Consider the following 23,692-nt stretch of genomic DNA (forward strand, 5'->3'; position numbering starts at 1 on the left):
AATAGGATAGACAAAAGGAATTATTATTTACTCCATAATTATTTTACAAGTAATTGAATTATGTAATTTGATGCCAGTGGCCATAATGGCTATGAGTACAGATGTCTTTAAATGGGATTAGATAGACTCATGGAGGATAGGTCAATTTAATTGCTACGAACCATGAAGCACAAACCAGAATTCAGATTGCCAGGAAAAACATCAACAACCTCAGATATGCAGATTTATTTATTCATTCATTCATTCGACTTGTATCCTGCCCTCCCCGTCAAAGCAGGCTCAGGGCGGTTCACATTCAGAGGTCACAAGACTGATATTAGACAAAAGATAAAAATACAAGTACATCATAATTAAAATATATAAAACAATTAAATAAAACAATGGTAGGTGCTATTAGATCAGATATATTGATGTATTAAAGATGGTGGATACTACCAACTCCATCAGTGTTTAGATTTTAGATGTTTAGATGACACCACTCTGATGGCAGAAAATGAAGAGGACCTAAAGAACTTCTTGTTGAGGGTGAAAGAGGAGAGCGCAAAAGTAGGCTTGAAACTCAACATCAACAAACTAAGATCATGGCATCCGGCCCCATCACACCTGGCGAATAGAAGGGGAAGACATGGAAGCAGTGACAAACTTCACATTTCTGGGATCCAAGATCACTGCAGATGGTGACTGTAGCCATGAAATTAAAAGATGTTTGCTCCTTGGGAGGACAGCTGTGGCAAACCTAGGCAGTATAATAAAATGTAGAGACATCACCCTGCCAACAAAAGTTCGAATAGTCAAAGCGATGGTATTCCCAGTAGTAATGTATGGCTGTGAGCTGGACCATAAGGAAGGCTGAGTGCAGAATAGATGCTTTCAAGCTGTTGTGCTGGAGAAGAACCTTGAGAGTCCCTTGGACTGCAAGAAGATCAAATCAGTCCTAAGGGAAATCAACCCTGACTGTTCCCTGAAAGGTCAGATGCTGAAGCTGAAGCTCAAATACTTTGGCCACCAAATGAGAAAGGAGCACTCACTGGAGAAGATCCTGATGCTGGGAAAGACAAAAGGCAAAAGGAGAAGGGGACGGCAAAAAATGAGAGGGCTAGACAGTGTTACTGATTTAACAAACATGAATTTGAGCAGACTTCGGAGGATGGTGGAAGACTTTGTCCATGGGGTCGCAAAGAGTCGGACTCGACTGTGTGATTGAACAACAACAAAATAGTGACTAACGGGAATCTCTGTATTCAGAGGTTTACTATCTCCAAATATCTGTGCTAGAAGCAATAGCAGGGAAGGCTTTAGTCTCTGTGCCCTGTTTGATGGCCCTCTGTGACAGCTGGTTGGCTACTGTGTGAAGCAGGATGCTAGTTTAGATTAGGGGTGTTGAATTCATTTGTTATGAGGGCAGGATTTGGCATAAATGAGACCTTGTTGGGCCGGGCCATGTGTGTCATAAAATGTAATGTCAGGTAAGAAAAAGGAAAGGAAGGTCCCCTGTCAGGTAACAGAGATGTAAACTTTATAAAGGGCACAAACACTATTATAGGTTTTTAAAAAATTAATATAAGACCTGCTTCAAATATTAGCACATTTTGCAATATTTTGTTTATGTAACAGTCTTTGATAACTGACATCACTTGCTCTGAATTATTGCATCAAAATCTGGAGACAATGTATGTGCTGTAGCAATAAGTATGCTATTCAGGTGTATATCTGTAAGTTGCAAACATACTTCTTATTTATTACCATTCATTATAGAAATCCCATGGTCAGTGCTTGGTGCCGTGGGGGGCATTGTGAGCTTTTGTACATAAATTGTTTAGTGTGCTGGTCAAGAAAATGTGAAGCCACAATGACACAGATGGAGGGCTATGTGTTTATCTAGTAGCTATAGTCTTCCTCAGAAAAATAACTCCCTATGAGGCAGTGCAAGAATAGAGCGACAGCAACGTATAGTGGTCAGTATCAGCTTACTATCTGGGAAGGCTAAATTCAAAATCCCCAATCTGCACTTTACTGGCTTCTTGTTATTCCTCATCTAAACAGTAAAAAGAAGGAGGGAACCCATTTGCACCCAGGAAAGCCCAGCTTAATGAGAGAGAAAGAAGCAAGGCAAAAAGCTCTTACTTACCTTGAATAAAACTGTGTTGGTCTTAAAGGTGCTTTAAGGCAGCCAAAGAAAGCAGCTCTTTCTCTTCTCCAAGGGACAGGGAGGGAGGTGCCTCAGCCAGTGGAGGAACTTGGCTCTGTAGCTGTTATGTGATTGAGAGGACCTGGCACAGCTTGAGTTTTGATTTGGAGAGTTCTAGTTGCGCTAGGATATCTCAATCACACAGCAGAACTACAGAGCCAAGCTCCTCCATTGACTGAGACTCTCTCCCCCTCCCTTGGGAAGAGGGAAAGAGCAAGCAGAGGCTGCTTTGTTTGGCTGCCTCAATCCCATGGAGAAAATAAAAAATGGTGACGACAGAAGCAGAAGAGAGGGAGAAGGAAGCAGACCATGGCAGGCCACATAGAAGCCCTCTGGAGGTTGGATTAGGCCTGCAGGCCAAACATTTGACACATCTGACATTTGTGTGTGTGTCTGCACCTGGAAGTCATGGCAACTTTTGGTAACTGACCTCTACTGGGGGCCTGCAGGATATTCAGAGAATGGTTGAATAAAGCCTGCCCCCCCGACTACTGGTATTTCTAGGAAATCTCCCATCCAAGTACTTGCCAGAGTCAACCAACCCTGCTTAACTTCCAAGATCTGATGAGATTGGGCTTGCCTGGGCTATCTAGGGCAGGATCAGCACAATTGAGAGAGTGTTCTACTGTCCTCCTGCCTGCTTAGCAATTCACAGAAACAGATTCTCAGTTAAAGCACAATTCATTCAGCAACAGACTCTTAGCTTCCCAGAGACAAGAGAGCAAACCGCAGATTCCCAGATACACAAAGACAAGGTATAACTGATAGCAACATGGTGCAATGGTTCAGATGGTCTGGCCAGAAGGATCTCCTCCAGATGGAGAGAGGTTGATTATGTGCTGAATTTGAGTCTCTGCTTATATGATGTTCATACTAACTATAATATAGTGGGTTCTATGCACTGAGGAGGCGAGGTGGTAGTGATAAACAGCTCTTTATTAGATACAGCATGGTAGGTGCTGCACTACAAAGACTGAGGAATGGGGCCCACGGGGTCAACTATATACAACTCTGGGTTCCTGCGCCAGCACATTATTGGGTCATTCAAACCAGCTAGGAGTCTCTGATTGGAGCAGGGCAGCAGGAATTTGCATCCTGCTGCTCATTGTTCCTGAGTCCCCAAGCTCGGTTCATATGGCTCTAACGAGCCAGGCAGGAACACCTAATTCAGTCTTTACTTGAGTACTGTACATAACACCAACAGCCCATAGTTCCATAACATATTACCATGAACTTGCAAAGCTTCATGTTTTCTACATAGTCTGAGTGTCTCTTATGTGAAAAGACAGAGTGGACCCTCCTTTGGGTCTTGTTTGGAATGTGGAAACTTATGTTCTCAGGGGGTCCTTGTTCTCTTGTAACAAAGAAGTAACTGTTAGTGGCCTTCTGGTTATCTCTAGCCAGTGCAAGAAGATATGCAAGAGAGAGATAGACAGGTAGGGTTGTGCTTCTTAGAAAAATAGAGAAGTGCAAAAGATTCTAAAATGGCTGTGCTTTGGTCAATAGATAGGCCTATCAAAAGTAGAAAAAATTACTCAGAAAATGCAGGGTTGGTTTTCATTTCTGTCATAAGCTGTTGGAGCATCTGCAAAAAAGCTAAATTCTTGCTTGTACATGTTGTGACTCCATAAGGTTAGCATTCTGCTGATTGGTATGCAGCAAGTCTCATGTATACTACCTCCCCTTGGCTCTATGATGTTTAGAAGTAAGATTTCTATTCCTGCATTGCAAGATATCATTGTTTGTGGACAATAGGGCTTTTGTCTTTAAAGTGTGCGTGAATTTGCTCACAAAAGAAGCAGTATTATGAAAGTGGCTTGTCTCATGGTTATTGTTTCAGACTATGCTAGTCTGTTGTACCAAGGGAAGAACTGGCCCTATCTTTTAAGATTCTTGTAGTAGCCTCCTATGTAATGGTGAACAAAAATATTTTCTTCATGATCATACTAGCCTTTATCTAACAACAAATGGAAACCTGGAAGGACTTATGGGGTGAATTTTATTTTCCCTCTCCCCCACTATTTCTTCCTTCCTTTCCCTGAAAGCCCCTATAGCCTCTCTCCTTTTCCTGATTCCTTCTGTCTTTCCCACCCAGTAAACAACCTACATTCATCTGTCCCTGTTTTCAGCCTCCCCCCCCCCCCCCCCAGAGCCTCTACATAGGAAAACTGTGGCCCAGTTGCGCGGTGACAGCTGCTGGGCCAGGCCCACTTCCATGGTAAGGAGCTCTCAAGAACTTGTAGGGAGCACATCACTTTCCCCAGTTCCCCTTGCCCACATTATTTCCCCTTTCCCTTCTCCTGGCGACTCTATCCTCTCTCCTTTCCCTGCCTCATTCTCTCTTTCTCAGCCATTCACTAACCTACCTTTTATCTTCTGTCTTCAGCTATTTTTGTTTTCTTAATTTATACCCCACCTTTCTCCCCAGTGGGGGCCAAGGCACCTTACATCATTCTCCTAAGCTAGGGTAGCCAGCTCCGGATTGGGAAATTCCTGGAGATTTGGAGGTGGAGGATGGAATCTGGGAAGAGTAACCAGCCAGGCCTAGGTAAGTCATGTAAATCAGTTAGTAGCAGGTAGCCTGGTGGTTGTGGCCTGGCCTGATGTGTCCTCTTTGGTGTAGTGGTTAAGTGTGCGGAGATCCAGTTTGGTGTAGTGGTTAAGTGTGCGGACTCTTATCTGGGAGAACCGGGTTTGATTCCCCACTCCTCCACTTGCAGCTGCGGGAATGGTCTTGGGTCAGCCATAGCTCTGGCAGAGGTTGTCCTTGAAAGGGCAGCTGCTGTGAGAGCCCTCTCCAGCCCCACCCACCTCACAGGGTGTCTGTTGTGGGGGAGGAAGGTAAAGGAGATTGTGAGCCGCTCTGAGACTCTTCGGAGTGGAGGGCGGGATATAAATCCAATATCATCTTCTTCTTCTTCTCTTCAAAGGCCATAACAGCCCTGGAAAGGGCCCTGCCCCCTCCCCCTGCCTTTTACTGACTATAACTGAGCCTAGAATGCTGTGGTTGCCTGGCAAAAACATTGAAGGCTTCTGCTTGTGTTAAAGCTTCAGGTGCTTCTTTTATCATTTTGGGGCTTTTTTTAACCCTAGCAGTATATTTTTTTAGATTTCACATTTTTTTCTGCAAACCTGGGGCATTTTTCAGGTTTGTAAAAGATCTGTCTTGCCAATTCACAGCTGTAGTCACTGGATTTAAGTATCTTCAGATTTAGTCAACAGCTACTAGTATATAGATTGGAGGTCCCCAATGTAGTTCCCCAAGTGTTTTTAGGAAGTGGGTGGGGCCAGGTAGGGTTTTGCCCAGCAGGGCTTCTGATTAGCTAATGGAGATTCAGTTGGCTGTGCAGATTTTTAAAATGTTGCTTTGGCAGCACCTGCCACCACAGCATAAGGATCTGCACTATGCTACTGAAATTAAGCTGTGACAATCATTTTGTGACTTGCTCTGCCTTCTGAGGCAGCTATTCACGGCAGCCATGTTGTTGTTGCACCCTGCAATGCTGTGCCAGAATTCCAAATGTGCCAGCAGGCTCAAAAAGATTGGGGACCCCGATATACATGAATGACAATACATTGTAGAGCAGAGGTTTCAGTTATCAGTGTTGAACTCATTTGTTTGGACAGCTGAATCTGACACAAATGGGACTTTGTCGAGTCAGGCCAAATGTGTCATAAAATGTAATGTGAGGTTGCGGAGATATAAACTTTATAAAGGACACAGACAAACACAATTAAATATGTTTTTTAACTTAAAGTACAAACATGCTCAAAAGTCTTGCAATATTTTGTTTAAAATGGAAAGCTGAGGGAATAGTGGGATTTGGTAATGCAGTTTTTAAAATAAAACATCAAGAAAAAGTACAAGAATCACAGCAGAAACTAAAAATATAAAATGCTCTGAGCCTGGGAAAACAATGAAATGGCAATGCAAGCTCCCCCTCTCCCTCAGTTCTACTCAGATTGGCAGTAGCTCTCCAGTATAATATCCCCCTTTGGCTGTGGGTTCCCAGGTTAGAGTACTTACTAGGTCAGCTCCATTAAGCAGAGACAAGGTGGCTGAAAGCATTAACCCTTTATTTGCAGAAGGTCTTCATAACTCCAGGAAGCATGAGCTTCAGCTGGCTATAGGAATGCTGAAAGTGAAACTGATCTCCACTTCATGGAAACACATTGCAGCATAGACAAAGTTGCAAGGAAAACATGGAATAGATTTTCCATGTCTGCGTACAGACATGGGGACAGAGACCATGTCCTGTCTGGGCACAGAGACCTTTAATGGAAAATCCCATCTATGTTTCGCTTGCAGCTTTGCTTCCTGCTCCAGCTGGCAAAAGACAAGGCAGAAAGAACAGGGAACTTTAGGAGCCTTGGAGTTTCAGAGGGTGAGGACAGGAAGGGGGGGGGGGGGGAGAAAATAGCCTCATTGGCCTGATTAAAGCCCTGGATGGATCAGGGAGGGACGGTGGCTCAGTGGTAGAGCATCTGCTTGGGAAGCAGAAGGTCCCAGGTTCAATCCCTGGCATCTCCAAAAAAAAAAAGGGTCCAGGCAAATAGGTGTGAAAAACCTCAGCTTGAGACCCTGGAGAGCCGCTGCCAGTCTGAGAAGACAATACTGACTTTGATGGGCCAAAGGGTCTGATTCAGTATAAGGCAGCTTCATATGTTCATATGGGCCAGAGATTTGACACCCCTGTTGTAGAGTACAGCTAAAAGGAAAATCTTTGTGCAGTTTGAACTTGAATTATCAAGAAGCAGGGTTAGAAGTGTTGGAAGTGAACCACAAGGGTTCAATTTTGATTTTTAAGGACTTGGTGCTACTATATTGCTAACTCTGCTCTGCTTGTTTGTGTGCCATCTGAATTTTTTTTAACTTTAGCATTTATATACCACACAAACAAAATATTTCCCTATATGGTTTCCAAATAAAATTACACAATACTATATCATACTCCCCACTTGCACATGCTTAATTCAATAGTGTAAAAACACCGGAAGTTAACTTCTCCCTTAGCTCTTTCGTTGGATGATAAATTGGTACCAAAGGCTCCCATTCCTCCTTTGTGATGTATTTTACTGCCGGTGAAGTAATAGGAGTACAGCATATTCACTGGGGGTAGTGCCAGCAATGGTGAAATATGTTTGAGATTGGCATCAGCTGCTGGCAAGTGTGCCTGAAAGATTGACTGGCACAGAGCTATATAATATAATATGGGATCATTTTGGCTTCAGTGGATAGAAGGAAGATGTGAGTTGTGCTTTTGATCCAGGAAGAAGACTTCAATTATGAAAAGGCTACAGCTGTGATAGCAGCCAACTGGGCTCAATGCTGCAGAGCCAGCATAGGAGGAAGAGGTTAGGACTGTGTCTGAATGAGCAGATGATGCTTTGTTGCCATGGTTCCTGTTGCCTGATGGCAATTGGCTGTGCTGCTAAAAGGATCAAGATACTGGCTGGGCAGTGTTGAAAGCAAGACAATCCAGCATAATCTTTTCACTTCCAAGAAGACTGGTAGTCAGTGCAGAGCAGTAGCAAAGTCTGATTTGTCACAGTGGAGCTGCTTGGGCTAAGTCAGGGGTTATTTTATGAAGCCATGCCTGGAACGTGAGCAGTGTGTTGTCAGTCTCCTAACTTGATGTTCACTTCACTTCGTTTGATCAAAACATGATGGCTTTTTAAAATATGCATATTATTTACTTTTGGAAGAGTGGGGATACAGTAAGGAAAAGAGAAAGAAAAAAAAGGGGGTTATACAATATAATTGTGTTTGTTGAAAACCTCACATAGTACAAAATGTGTAAGTCAGAAAATATTTTCCCTTACTTCCCTTTCATTATAATTTTAAGGTATTATCTGTAAAATGCAATAGTTCTTATTTCTGTTGGGGGTACAAGTATATTCTGTGTTTAAGTTTCAGACTTCATAACTTATCTGTTTTGACTACAACATTTAGTTTCATCGTTACTACATATTCAAGATGATAATAATAGCTTCATCATTACTACGTATTCAGTATGACAAGATGTGATGGCTCCTGAATGGTCACAATTCAACAATTGGACCAGGGAGATATTCTTTGTAGGAGCACAAGAGGGGTGGTCGGGGAGGGGGAAGAGGGGATAGGATTGTTCCAGAGTGGCCTCATGTATCCTTGCCAGTTTTATTTGTAGATCTTTGTTGGAATGTCTTTCTCTTACCTGTTCCTCTGTCTCTGGCAGTTTGAGGATACCTCTTGCATTTATTTACCTAATGCTGTCAAGGAGACAAACTGCTATTTTCTTGCTGTACAAAAGCTCAGAGGAGGTTAACCAGGAGGCAGAATTGCTCCAGGGACACTGGGCATATTGCAGCTGCTTCTGGTATGTTTTCATAATCATCAGAACCTGAGACTCTAAATTTGCATTTATGTGGGGTTTTTTTTATAATCTGGGTTCTAGTGCTTTCTTCTTAAGAGTTCTGGGGGAAGAAATGTATCCTCTTTGGCTTTCTGTTCAGGGCTCTAGATGCGTTGCCTGAGCTGCTGAAATATTAGTATATTCCTGCAGTCTGGTGCTCTTCAGAGTAGCTCTATCCAAGTGGTGTTCATGTGCTGGAGAGACTTCACCATGTAAGTGTACAAGATATGCCCTGTATACTGTGCTGTTTACAAGATATAACATTACATGTTTTGCCATCTCTGGTATTAGCCCAAGAATAGCAGCATATGCCAGGCTTACTTTCCCTTCCCCTCGTTGCCCTTCCCCTCAGTCACAGGGATGAAGGCTGTGATTGCCAGCTCCTTTTGCATTGAACCCATAAACCTAGTTTGGGAATTGAACGGCAGTTAGTACTAATAGTAAAATGCTCCAATGCAAGAACTTCCTCTTCTTAGGGACATAAGAACACAAGTGTTTGTTTGCTTAGGAAACACTGTGTAGGATTGAGCATTGACAGCATAAAGGTCCAAACTCAGCTATTTATCAGACACATGCTTGCAGGGGCACTGCAGCAAGAACATCTGAGTTAGCTGGGCAAGAGCTTAGTTTGCTTTTACTTGTTATGGACAACTGTATTGCTTATGAACATAAGAGCTCTGCTTGTCTGTCTAGCATTTTGCCTCCCAAACTGCCAGTCAGATACCTCTGGAAGGCCTATGAGTAGGGAATCCCATGTTGTTGATCCCTCAGCAACAGGTATTTAGAAATATACTTCCTGTGAATATGGGGGTTCCATTTATCCATTACAGTTCATTATTAGTGATCTACTCTCTATGTCACTCTTAACAACCAGCTAAGAGCAATTGCTATACCATGTGGCAGTGATGTGCCAGGGATGTGCATAAATTTGCAGGGTACAGCTCATTTTCCCATACCACTATATTTTCTCTTTCTCTTCTCCAAAAACCTGTGGATTCTCCCTTTTTCCTGCTCCCTTCTCTCCGTCCCACCCACCAACTAACCTACCTTTATCTACCTCACTTACCCTTTCTCTCCTTCCCTCCCCCTGGAAGCCTCTACTCAGAAAAACTATGGGCCTGTAGTGCGGTGGGAAACCCACAAGGACTTACACAGGGCATCTTATTTTCCCCTGTTATCTCCTTTCTCATACTATTCCTATTTCCCTCATCCTGGCAGTCTCCATATTCTCGCCATTTTGTGCTTCATACTCAGATATATGTGCTTGGTGCACCTTTTCTCTTTTATTCACCCACCCATCCACCCTTGTACCTTTTATTTGTCTTCATTTTCAACTATATTTAGTATTTCATTTATACCTTGCTTTTCTCCTCATTGGAGACACAAAGCAGAATACAGTATTCTCCTTGCCTTCATTTTATCCTCCAAACAACCCTGTGAAGTAAATTAGGCTGCAAAAGTCAAACTTGCCCAAAATCACGCAATGATTTTTCCACTGCAGCATAGTGATTTGAACCTGGGTCTCCCAGATTTGTTATGAAACACTAACTGCTACACCACATTGTCTGTCATAGAGTGGCTGCTGTTCAACAGTACCAAGGAACTGGACTTGGATGAGTCATGAAAATCACATAGTAGCAAGTTGCCCAATGATTGTTGGCAGGCAGTGGTTGATAAATCCTCCCTCAAATGCCAAAAGGGCCCTGCCCTATCCCCCTGCCTTTTACTGACAACAACCAAGGCTTGAAAGCTGGCAGTACTTTGCACTTGCCTAACAGTGGGCACTATGGGTATTCATTTCTTAAAACTACATATACTATTTCTATTATTTTGGGGGGTTAACACCCCATTTCATTTTTTTAGATTTTTTATTTTCATAGATCTACAGAAGAATGTTACAACATTGGTTTTTATTTCAGTCTCTTCCCTGCTAATCACTAGCACAGAGTAAGTTCCAGTATTGCATACTGAGTTGTCATATTTATTGACCAATCCACCACGAACCTAAGATCTCTTTCCTGGTCACTCACTACCAGTACAGGTCCTATCAGTGCATTAATTTTGTTGGGGGGGGGGGGTGTTGTCCGAATGTCCCATCCTTCACTTTATACTAACCCATTTACTATGTTGTTTCTCACTCCCATTATCTGAAGAAAACCTCTTGGAGCTTTTCACAATCCACCTGAACAATTTGGTGAAAACTTGGCCATTTTGATGTTCATCCCTGATTTCAGATAATCTCATTATTACAACACTTTCTTCTCCATATTTCTTTCACCTTTGCAAGATGACCCTCCAATGACTACATCTAGCAAGTGTGCAAGATATCATGAACCCCAAATGACACAGATTTCACTTAGCCCACTCACAATCCTGGACACCCTACCCATGGAGAAGAAAGAATGATGCAAGGGCACAGCCTGAAGAAAGGCAGCAGCTTAGTTGTAGAACCAAGGAGAAAGCTATACTTTTTCAGCTATGCGATATTGTTTGCTCAGAAGTAAATCCCATCAAGTCCAATAGAACTTACTCTCAAGAAGGGCATATGGAATTGTGGCCTTAATCTTTCTCGGGCAGTGGCAATTAATTTAGATCACATCAGTGAAGTAGGATTTTGTTTCTCTGTTCTTAAATTTTCATTTACTTATACAGAATCTCATCTGTCATTTTGTAGCTTATTTACTCAGTTTGGAGTATTCCTTCTAGAACTTAATGTCTCTGGAATTTCAGTATCCTGAAAAATTTGGTGTTGTATGCAGTTTTGAATTCCACTTTGTTTACTACAAACTTAGGGTTGCCAGCTCTCAGTTGGGAAATTCCTGGAGATTTGGGGAGAGGAGCCTGGGGGGGGGGGGCGGGTTGGGGAGGGAAGGGAAGGGACCTCATTAGGTATAATCCCATTGAGTACACATTCCAGAGCAGCCATTTTTTTCCAGGTGAACATATCTTTGTCATCTGGAGATCTTTGAAATTTCAGGAGATCTCCAGGTCCTACCTGAGATTAGCAACCCTATTCAGATTCCAGGTGAACAACATAAATAGCATCAATCCAAATACAGATCATGGTGGGAGCATGGACTCTATTGTGAAAAAGTTTTACTTTTTCCTTAAACTCTGCTTCTCTGTGTCACCTCACCCTTTCAACTTTTGGGCAGCTTCTTGGAGTCATGATCACCTATGATATTAGCACTAAACAATTTAGGCTATTATTGTTTTACCATTTCTGTGTAGGCAGTAGCTTGCTGTGATACTCAGTAGTAGATATGCCCAGAAAAGAAGTAGCATTTGTATAGGCAGAGGCGTGATCTGCTATGGATATGCACAAGGAGGGAAGGTAGACTATGCTACAACTCAAGATACACATCACTGTTCACACACCATTGTTGTACTTGCATGACGCCTGCTGCCAAGTCAGGCCACAGCTGCACACTCTCTAGTTATCAACCTGGTGGATCCTTTTGATAGTCACAGCTGAAAAACCACATCTAGTCCTGTACTGTTTCATAGCATTAACTTTTCCTTTGCTCATATCTTTCTCCTGCAGATTTTTGAATTAAAATATTTACAATCTGCTATCAGTTTTAAAATATTTTGCATAACAAGCTTTACTGTGCAGTTATCAGCACTGCTGATGTTAATTTTTTTTAAAAAATTGCATATAAATCTCACCTTTTGTGGAGAGAAAACCCACATAAATTCAGTAGTCCTTTAACCATAAAGAATGAACAAACCCAACTAGGCTAGCTTTACAGGGTTTCACTGCTGAATCTTTCCCTTTATATTTACAAGTGGTTGTGGTAGAATATATCCACTAAAAAGTCATGTGAGATTGCTGCTTATTTAATATACTTATATCCCACGTCTCAAAATATCACTGTGAGGCAACAATCCCCACATTTAAAACAGCGAAACAAGGGGCATTTGGAGAGACATTTTATATCAGAAAAACAGGGTATTGCAATGTGGTTTGTAAAGTGTAGGATGGAATTCAGTTGAATGCAGAGAAGTGGTGAGTGGGAAGGGGATGCTGAATAGGGATGGGCATGAACTGGAAAAATGAGGTCCCCCACTTTGCGAACCAGTTTGTGAAATTTGTGAATTGGCAGCAGCTCCCCCAAGGGTAGTAGAACAGAAGGGGCGGGGGAGAGAATCTTCCAAAATCCATTTAAAGACACCCCCCCCCAATTCTGTTGATTGTGAAACATTCCCTTTAAATCACTTTTACAAGAGATCACCATGTGAAATTTGAGGCCAAGCACTGCAAAACGTATTTAAAGAGAACACTTGGAAGTTGTGGGGAGGGGGGATAGATGAAATGCAAGCCATTTCAGCTATCCCTCTTGCTCCCCCTCCCCCTCTCACCATGAACCACATTAACAGTCCAGGGTGGTTCATATAGGGATGGGCATGAACTGAGGCTCGAAAACCATGAACCGGGCCTAGTTTGTGATGAATTTTGGTTTGTAATTATGTTCATGCCCATCCTTAATGCTGAATATTCCTCCTGTGCATCTCTTCCTGAAACCACCTTCCCTCATAATCTGGTTTTCTTCCTGTGAGATTTATTTCCTATCTCAGACCCAGACCTGGAGGAAAAAAACAGCTGGGGGGAGAGAGTATATGCAAGGGAAGAAATTGTCCCTTCCAAATCTTTCATTATATTTGTAAAGTAGAGAGCTTCTCTTTTCTAATTTATAGTGTGAATCTGTAGTTAACTATTTTCATTTCAGAACCTGGTTTTCCATACTAGGCAATTTTTGAGCACCCCAGTTCTGAGTATTTCCTGTTGTGTGAATTTGAGTCCTGATATAAGTCTGTGACTCCCCTCCCCCAGTTGCCTTCATATTGTAGTGTCCAATGCTGTCATATGTACTTTTGTCCTCATTGCTAGAACTCTTTTCTTCTAGCCTAATGAGGTTATGTTGTAAAATGGATCTCTGATCTTCCAAGATATATCTGTGGCAAAGGCACTAGGTAGAAATCTTTGTAGACAATCTTCTCTAAGCAGAGCTTTGTTTTGTAGAAAAAGCCCAGCAGGAACTCATTTGTATATTAGGCCACACCCCCTGATACCAAGCCAGCCAGAACTGTGTTCCTGTGGGTTCCTGCTCAAAAACTTGGTCTAAGTTATCCGTACAGTGGGTCTAACTGGGTCTAAGTTATCCGTACAGTGAAAGGTTAATATTTCAGGGGCTAGGGGGTACTGCTGATTTAGAATCTGGTCTTATGGTATTGGGGGCATGGGGGAATATAGAAAATGCTGAACTGTTGTGTTGTTTTTTTCCTCCTTTACAGGCGCTTCACCAGTTGTACTATGACCCCAACATTGAAAACAAGAACTTGGCTCAGAAATGGCTCATGCAAGCTCAAGTTTCACCCCAAGCCTGGCACTTCAGCTGGCTGTTACTTGACATGGACAAAGTGCCTGAGATTCAGTACTTTGGGGCAAGTGCCCTCCATATAAAGATCTCACGCTACTGGAATGATATCCCAGCTGACCAATATGAAACCCTCAAGTCACAGCTCTTCAGTCACATAACCCGTTTTGCTAGTGGCCCCAAGATTGTACTGACTCGACTGTGTGTAGCACTGGCTTCATTGGCGCTCAACATGATGCCAGAGGCATGGCCGTGTGCTGTTGCTGACATGGTGCGAATGTTTCAGTCAGAGGACTCTAACATAGATGGACGAGCTCGCTGCTTGGCTCTCCTAGAACTGCTGACTGTCCTGCCAGAGGAATTCCAAACCAGCCGTCTGCCTCAGTACCGCAAGGGGCAGGTGCGTGGTGTCTTGGCACAGGAGTGCAGTTCTGTCTTTCCGCTACTAGAGCAGCTGCTGCAGCAACAAGACTCTCCCAGCTTCATTAAACAGAAGGTGCTGAAGTGCTTCTCCAGCTGGGTGCAGCTGGAGATACCCCTGATGGAGTGTGAGAACTTAATCCAGGCAGCCTTCACCTCTCTGCATGATCCAGAACTATTTGACACAGCAGTGGAAGCCATTGTCAATGCCATTTCCCAGCCTGATGCTCAGAGGTAAAGGTTAATCTCACATTGTGGGTATACAAGATTTGTTCCATATGCAGCTGCCAAGGATACACATGGGTTAGCATAATTTCTATCAGCCCTCAATAGCCATTCTGTGTTTCTAGGCCAGAGTGTAGGGGGGGGGGCAGTATCATGTTCATACATTTTCCTTCAATGGAGAATGTGGGCGCAGGAGGTTGCAACTTCTCTTGATGTAAATGGGAGAGTGAGAGGCATGCATGGATGAGAGTGGAGAACTGATTGGACAGAATGATCCTTTGCAAGCACTCCTTGTCCAGACCTGTTTTTCCGAAACATGTTAACGCATTTAGAACAGAACTACTTAGTACAGAAACTAGCCTGAAAGCACCCCAGTTGATTAATTTTTAAATCAGCTCAAACCATTGAGAGAGATGTGGAAGAGTTTTGAGTACTTGAGTTCTGTTGACATGGCTAATCTATAAGAGCAGTTGCCGGTTGCGCTATAATTATTATGGAAAGATGTCATGTCTTCTAGTAAATTCCTTCACAGTTTCTAGTGTGGTGAGAGAAACCTATACCATTAGAATCTTCTGTTCAGCTCTTCATAGAGGCTCTCAGTCCTCTCTTCGTTGGCTCACTTAACTACCTCCTTGCATTCTTCAGTACTGGAGAGCATAGAACACAGATGGAGGCCTCAAAAAACTTCCACAGAGGTTTGCTGCTGGGCATGAGTTTGGTAACCTCTTTGGCACAATGTGAGATCTGAGCATGTGAGTTCTGGGTCTCGCCATTTCAAAATAAGGTCAAGTTGGAGACTAGTAGGGAGAGACTAGCTTTGGGGAGTAAACATGGCCAAACCAGGAAGGTTCTGTTAGCGGAAAGAGCCTGTGATAGTTTGTTCACTTCCCTTCTCTCCACCCCCAACTCCACTTATATGCAGTACAGATGAAATATTCAGTGTCTGGAACACGAGATTAATCAGCAGGGTGTGTCACTGAGGAAACTGATTTCTTAAGTGGCAGAACTATACATGACAACCAATACTATGGATTTGGGGTGTATAATTTGTTCAACCTGAGGAGAAGAATGTAACAGTGAACATGATACTAGGTTTTTGAATATCTAAAAGGATGTCAGAGGAAACTACAGTTTATCTGTGATGTTGAAGAACAGAGCAGCATTGAGTTCCTGCTGCATGTCACAATAGGACAGATGTGGGTTGGAAGGTATTCTTACTAAAACTAGACATTGATCTCCAACGGATTCCTTAGGTCAATTGTAGAAGCTCACTTACTGAAGGTTTTAAGAAGCTGTGAGAGGGGTATTGGCTTAACGCTCAGTAATCTTGCCTGTGCCTGGGTTTGGGCATTTTGGAGTCTTTTCTGGTATTGTTTTAGGAGACAAAAACTGCCATATTTGTGCCATGGAGACACATGCCATAGCTTGATAACCACATTTTTCATTTGGGCACATTATAACCACAATGTTTCAAATAGATCAGAAAGAGAATATGTTAAATCTCAAAGTATGTTCACAGCATCATTTCTCTAAACTCTACCTGGTGGGAAATTTGAAAACCAAAAGCCAGAAATATTCATTCTAGACCTGCTATGTCTTACTTACTGGACTGTAGGACTATGCAACCCAAGTCTCTTTTGAAACACTGTATTTACTCAATTCTGCTTCACCAAAGTGGTAGACACAAATGCAGGGTAGATAGCTTAGTGATGCCTCTGCAAAGTAATAATAATAATAATACTTTTTATTTGTATCCCGCCCTCCCCGCCAGGGCAGGCTCAGGGCGGCTCACAGCATACGAATATAAAATACAATAAAACCATACATAGTAATTACAGATCTTCTTCGTGGTCTCTGTGCATCACACTGATGGCAGTAGGCGCCAGCGCCGACCTTGATCGGTAAACTTCAAAAGCTGCGGATTTCCGCGCTGACGTCCCAGTGCGCATGCCCGGCAGCCCCCACCGCGCATGCTCACCGGGACAGGAGCGGACATCCCGCCAGTTCTCTTCTGACCGCCGCACTGATCAGTCGATCTTCTCTGCCACGGTCGGTGAACTTTATCTTTGGATATTTTTTCCTCTATGGTTGTTAGTTAGATAGTTGTAGTTATAGTTATAGTTATAGTATAGTTGTAGATAGTTAGTTATAGCTGCGGGAGAGCGGGGTAGTTTTTCCCGCCCTTCGGGGCCCCCTCTCCCTACTTTCGTTTTTCCCGCCGCTAGCTTTCCTCGTATGGAAAGACGGTGGGGATTTTTCCGCCGCTGCTCCTCGTGCGGGAGTAAAATTGCCCCTCCTGACGGGCACGAACTGTGTTTGCTGTGCCTGGGCGAGCGGCACCGTCCTGACTCCTGTGTTCATTGCGCCAAGTTTTCGCGGCAAACCAGGAAAAACAGGGCGGCTCGACTTGCGGCGGCGTTGATTGAGCAGGCTCTTTCTCCACGTCGTCAGCCGATGGAGCAGGCCGAACAGCCGTCTGGTCAGTCCGGCCAGTCGGTGCCGAAGTCAGTCGATACCGACCGGGCCCCTTCCGATGCCGATCGCCCTAGAAAGAGATCGGGCTCGGCGGCTACTTCGGAATCCTCGATGCCGGTTAAGAGGCGCAAAGAGGACAAAGGGGCACCTGCGGCGAAGGCGAAGAAGGACAAGAAGCAGAGACACAAATCGGCGCCGCTCTCAGCACCGGTGTCTCCTGCGGACCCTACGGCTCCGATCGTCCCTCCTCTCAAGCTCTTTGCGTCCCCGATACGCCAATCGGGCACCCCATTGGAGTCGAGGTCGACCCAACTAGTGATCTCAGACTCGGAGATTGAGTCGGGCCAACGAATCAGTACCGATCGCAGCCCTCTCGGCCGAAGCACTCCCCGATCTAGCCCGTCGGTTCGGCCAAGTGATCGGCATTGAGACCGTTCAGCAAGCAGGTCCCAATCTCCTCACCGCAAGGACGAAGACAGATCGCCACGCGGAGCTCCAGCCCAGGTCCCGTGGGACCAAAGACAGTGGCAGTACTTGTACAGGGCCTATCCAGCCCAACCACCCTATCCATGGCTGCCACCACGCCAAGTTGACTGGGACCAAGCCTCCCAAACATCCTATCGGTCTCGCACTTCCTTCCGCACAGTGCAAGAAGCCCCGTCAGCGTCGGCGTCGAAGCCTCCAGAGCCGCGCAAGAAGGAACAACAGCAGGTCACCCCGTCGGTGAAGCCCAAGTCGACCCCGACAGCTCCAGTGTCCCCGAAGCCGGTGCAGCCGTCGGATCTATCCGACTCCTCGGGCGAGTCCCCCAGGTCGCGGGGCGGTTCGTCGCCCGACGGAGGACCATCGTTGCCGGACGAACCATCGCCACCGGGGAAGACCTCGGAGGAACAGCCTATCTCACCGTCTGAGGACCTCAAGTCCTACGGCTACCGACGGTCCAACCACAACCCGTCGTTACTGACACGGTGTTTGATATAGTCCAGCAGGACACATCCACTGCTGTAGCGCTTCCTCTCTCCAACGTTATGTTACAGACTGCCAAGTCCTCATGGGACAAGCCGGCATCCACGCCTGTGTCCTCTCGCAGGCTGGACCATATGTACAGGATCCAGGAGTCATCGGCGGAGTTCCTGTACATTCACCCCAAACCGAATTCTGTAGTAGTGTCTTCCTCCTCGAAGGCAAAAAAGACTTACTCCACGCCCCCCGATAAGGAGGGGAGGAAGTTGGATGCAATGGGGAGAAGGCTGTACTCCACAGGCTCTCTGGGAGTCAAAATTGCGAACTATGCGGCCTGTATGGGCAGATATCAGTACGCCCTATGGGACCAAGTCTCCACCATACTCGGTTCTCTCCCTGAACAGGCAAAGACCGCACTGAGGAAGCTGCAAAAGGAGGGCATGACTCTGGCAAGGCAGCAGCTTAATTCGGCGAAACATTCAGGAGACACGTGCGCCAAGGCATTGATGACAGCCATTTCCCTCCGCAGACACTCCTGGCTCCGGTCCACGGCACTGCAACACGACACGCAGGCATACGTGGAAGACCTGCCTTTTGATAGCTCAGGGTTGTTCAGCTCTAACACGGACTCAGTACTCCAAGAGCTGGATAAAAGCATAAAGACATCAAGGAACTTGGGAGTGTCAAGCCCTCGTACTCCAGCCAAACGGCAGTGGCCAAAGATGTGGCACAAGAAGCCCTACTCGAAATCACCCGAAAGACAGTGGCGTTCCAAACAGTCGGCGTTTACTCGGCCCCAGTACCAACAAAAGCCCAAATATTCTCCTCCTTCTGCTCAGACATCCAGGCAGAAGGGATCCAAACAGAAACAGGGCCTTTGACTGCCTTCCACCCCTGGGTGGCCCTGTGGACTCGGACCTCATCCGACTGGCACGTTTTTTCCCTGCCTGGGCCCGCATTACGTCGGACCGCTGGGTATTGTTAATTATTCAACAGGGCTACGGGATAGAGTTCTCCGACCCTCCACCCACCCCGACCTTCGTTTACACCCCTCCTTCGCAGACCCTCCAGGAGGAGGTACGCTCCCTCCTCTGCAAGCATGCGATCGAAAGGGTCCCTGCGCACCAGCTGCGACGTGGCTTCTACTCCCGATACTTTGCAGTCCCGAAACGGGATGGGGGCCTCAGGCCCATCATGGACTTGCGGGCCCTGAACCCCTTCCACCGGCAATTCCTTCGTTTCACAGTCGGGGAAGAACACTTCCAATACAGGGCTCTGCCGTTCGGGCTATGCACGGCCCCGCGAGTGTTCACCAAGGCTATGGTGGTGATAGCCACACACCTGCGGCTGCAGGGGATAACACTTTTCCCATACATCGATGACTGGCTCCTGGTGGCGGAGACCAGGGAGTCGTTGCTGCGGCACATAGAGATCACCCTAGCCCTGGTGGAAGAGCTGGGCCTCCAGATCAATCAAAAGAAGTCCCGTCTCCAGCCTGCACAACGGGTGCAATTCATAGGGGCTATACTGGATACGCAAGAATGCAGGGCGTTTCTCCCTCCCGATCGCGCAGACGCCATTGTACAGATGGTAGCGGCCTTTCAGCGGAATCCAGTGGTCTCCGCAAGGAAGGTCCAGAGGCTTCTAGGACTCATGGCAGCCACCACGGCGGTGCTCCCCTTTGCAAGACTGATGATGCGGACACTGCAGCTCTGGTTCCTGCGAAGCTTCAAGTGCAACCGGGAGCCGCTTTCCCGTCTCCTAACGGTACCTCAGGATGTTCTGGACTCCCTGAAGTGGTGGGGACAGAGGCAGCGCCTAGTGGAAGGGGCGCCCTTCCACAAGCCAGCGCCCGCTCTAACGATTACGACGGACGCATCCCTGTGGGGGTGGGGAGCCCACATGGGAGGAGTATGTGTCGGAGACAGGTGGCCGTCTCACCACAGTCAGCAACATATCAACCTGCTGGAACTACTGGCCGTCTTCCATGCCATCTTCTCTTTTCAACCCCTCCTGTTGGGACAGTCGGTAGCAGTGATGACCGACAATACCACGGCGGTGGCATACATCAACAGACAAGGGGGGACGGTATCCCGCAGCCTCTGCCAGCTGGCCATCAGGATCTGGGAGCTGTGCAGGTCGCTGGGGGTCTTCCTGCAAGCTGCACATCTGCCCGGCATAAAGAACGTGCAGGCGGATTTCCTCAGCCGCGGGGGAGCCCTATCCCACGACTGGGAAATGGACTGGGAATTTCTGGACCTGGTCTTCCAGAAGTGGGGGACCCCGGAGTTGGACGTTTTTGCCACCAGAAACAATGCAAAGTGCGGCCTGTTCTGCTGCAGGGGGGGGAGCAGATCCCTTGGCCCTCGGAGATGGCCTCCTGATACCCTGGACTCACCACACGGTGTACCTGTTCCCACCCATCCCGTTGCTTACCAAAGTCGTGCAGAAACTCTTACGGGAGCGTCCAAGGGGGATCCTGGTGACCCCGTGGTGGCCGAGACAGCACTGGTTCCCCCTGGTCCTGCGCCTGTCCAAGGAGAGGTTTCATCAGTTCCCACAGGCCCCGGACCTCCTGCTTTCCCACCAGGGATGGGTTTTACATCACGATGTTCCGCATCTCCGGCTAACTGCCTGGCGCCTGTGATCTCCGACAGGGCACAGTTTGTCATGTTGAACTCTAGAAAATTCTCCACAAGGAAGTCGTATGCGGCCAAGTGGGCGAAGTTTGCTGACTTTGCGTCAGGTCGCTCTACACAACCCATCAGAGCGGGACTGCCTGTAATCTTTGACTTCCTGATTGCATTACTTGACAGGGGCCTGGCCCAGTCGTCGGTGCGTGTCTATCTGGCGGCCATTTCTGCGCAGCACGATCACATAGAGGGTCGGTCGGTCTTCACGCACCCGGACACCAAGAGGTTCCTCAAGGGCATGGCGAGACTGTACCCGGCGGTACGCAACCCCGCTCCAGCCTGGGACCTGTCCCTGGTCCTGAGGGCCCTAACAGGGAAACCCTTCGAGCCAATGGCCTCCTGCTCTCCACACCTATTGGCATGGAAAACAGCTTTCCTAGTGGCCATCACATCTGCTAGGAGGGTGGGAGAACTGGCGGCACTGCACTGCGATGCCCCCTACCTCATTTTCTCGGCGGACGGGGTGATGCTCCGCCCTGATATCAAGTTCCTACCAAAGGTGATCTCACCGTTTCACCTACACTCAAAAATCTTCCTGCCGGTCTATTTTCCGTCACCGGCCAACGACGCTGCACGCTCTGGACGTGAAACGGGCGTTGTCCTTCTACCTCCATCGCACGAACCCGTCGCGGAAGGGCCCTGGACTGTTCGTTTCATATGCCGGGCCCTCCGCGGGTCAGCGGATATCCTCACAACGATTGTCCAAATGGATCACGGGGATGATCCGCCTGTGCTATCTCCTTAGCAAGATGCCTCTCCCTGGCCCACTCCGGGCTCACTCTACGTGAGCGGTGGCAACCTCGGCTGCTTTCTTGAAGGGGGTGCCCCTGCAGGACATCTGTAAAGCTGCCACGTGGGCATCGCCACATACCTTCGTGTCACACTACACGTTGGATCTGAGGCGGAGACAAGCTTCCTCCGTGGGCCGCGCTGTGCTGCAGTCGATCTCCTCGTGATGGACCGTCGCACCCGCCTCCAGGTAGGCTTGAGCTTGCTAATCTCCCATCAGCGTGATGCACAGAGACCACGAAGAAGATAAACAGGTTTCCTACCTGTAACTGATGATCTTCGAGTGGTCATCTGTGCAGTCACACTACCCGCCCGCCTTCCCCGCTGCTGACGGTCCCTCCTGAGGGGCTGACGCGGCGGTCAGAAGGAACTGGTGGGATGTCCGCTCCTGTCCCGGTGAGCATGCGCGGTGGGGGCTGCCGGGCATGCGCACTGGGACGTCGGCGCGGAAATCCGCAGCTTTTGAAGTTTACCGATCGAGGTCGGCGCTGGCGCCTACTCCCATCAGTGTGACTGCACAGATGACCACTCGAAGATCATCAGTTACAGGTAGGAAACCTGTTTTTACTATTATAAAATCAGCATTAAATCTTTAACAACTTACATTAAAATTAACATTGTGGTGCTATAACTTAGGTCTTTAATAAAATTCAGTGGCTAAAACATGTCCAGCGAGACTTTCTTGACTCGGTAGTAGGTGAAGGCTGTTTTGAAGAGGTATATCTTACAGGCCCTGCAGAATTGGTCTAAACATCGCAGGGCCCGTACCTCCTCCGGGAGTTGATTCCACAGCAGTGGGGCTGCAATGGAGAAGGGCCGATCCCGGGTGGTCTTCAGTCTGGCCTCCCTTGGCCCAGGGATATTCAGCTGGTTCTTTCCAGCTGACCTCAGCGCTCTCTGGGGTTCATATGGGGAGAGACGGTCCCTCAAGTAGGCAGGTCCTCGGCCATATAGGGCTTTAAAGGTGATAACCAGCACTTTGTAACGGACTCGGTACACCACCGGCAGCCATTGCAGTCCGCGTAGACCCGGCTGTATGTGCTCCCATCTCGGGAGCCCCAACAGCAGCCTAGCCGCCGCGTTCTGCACCAGCTGCAGCTGCCGAGTTCGGCACAAGGGCAGCCCCATGTAGAGAGCGTTACAGTAGTCCAGTCTCGAGGTGACCGTAGCATGGATCACTGTTGCTAGGTCCCGGTGCTCCAGGAAGGGGGCCAACTGCTTCGCCCGTCGAAGGTGAAAGAACGCGGACTTGGCAGTGGCCGCTATCTGTGCCTCCATTGATAATGAAAGCTCCAGAAGAACCCCCAAGCTCTTGACCCGGTCTGCTGTACTTTTTTTCAAGAGAGGGCGGACCATAGTCTCTTTCAAGGATGTTGGAAATTTCTCAAGAGAATGTACTAATGGTGAACTTACTTCTGAGTAGATATGCTTAGGATTGCTCCCATTATAACATAAAAGAGAGTATTTAGGTGACCAATTTAGATTAGTGTATGACCATATATGGAACCAAATGTAGGCTACTCACAATTTAAAATTAAACCTCTTAAAACATCTCAGTATTCTAAGTTTGCTGGTAATCTCATGTGCCTAGGACAGGAGTTTTGCCAACAGAAGTGAGGGTCAAAACACTAGTTGGATAGGTATTTCAAAAAGTAGCTCCTTGTTGTCATCTTTGTATAATGACAGCTGTCAGCAACACCTTTCACACTTTTCCAGCTGGTACAATATTTGATGTAATAACACTTTAAATACTTCCTTCTGAAAGGGTAACCTTTAGATTCTTAGTAAGATGTCCACTGATGTTAAATCTCTGTGTGGGTTTTTTTATTTTTGGTCTAGGTATGTTTTAACAACTAGCCTACCAGTCAGCATTACTGTGATCATGTGAGTGATTTCTTTCAATAGTTCAGCACATCTGATTAATCTTATTTTTGGTAGTTTAACTTTTTGACTGTGTTCTGTGCTGGGAATCTGGGCAGCTGGTTGATTAGGATGCACACTTGACCCTAGAACTCAGGAGTGCTTAACAGGTCAAGAAGCTTATTGTTATTAGAGACTTCTGGGATTTGGAGAATGCTGAGCTGAGCTGCCTCTCTAAGGGGGGCAGACTGGAGCTTCTGTTTGGGGTAGTAAAGGGCAATTTTTTGCCTTCTGCCTACTTTTCTC

At 46.6% G+C, this 23,692-nt stretch overlaps 1 protein-coding gene across 2 annotated transcripts in view; it reads left to right on the forward strand.

The window, feature by feature from the left end:
- The window catches only part of IPO13 (importin 13), a 119,243-nt gene that overhangs the window by 23,363 nt on the left and 72,188 nt on the right, over positions 1–23,692 (forward strand). For both annotated transcript variants that reach the window (XM_060231672.1, XM_060231673.1), the window contains exon 2: positions 13,879–14,615. In XM_060231672.1, coding sequence (XP_060087655.1) covers positions 13,879–14,615 — 737 coding nt within the window. The remainder of the gene's footprint in view (positions 1–13,878; positions 14,616–23,692) is intronic.

This window comes from Heteronotia binoei, chromosome 2, assembly GCF_032191835.1.
Source record: "Heteronotia binoei isolate CCM8104 ecotype False Entrance Well chromosome 2, APGP_CSIRO_Hbin_v1, whole genome shotgun sequence".
NCBI classification, from domain to species: Eukaryota; Metazoa; Chordata; class Lepidosauria; order Squamata; family Gekkonidae; genus Heteronotia; species Heteronotia binoei.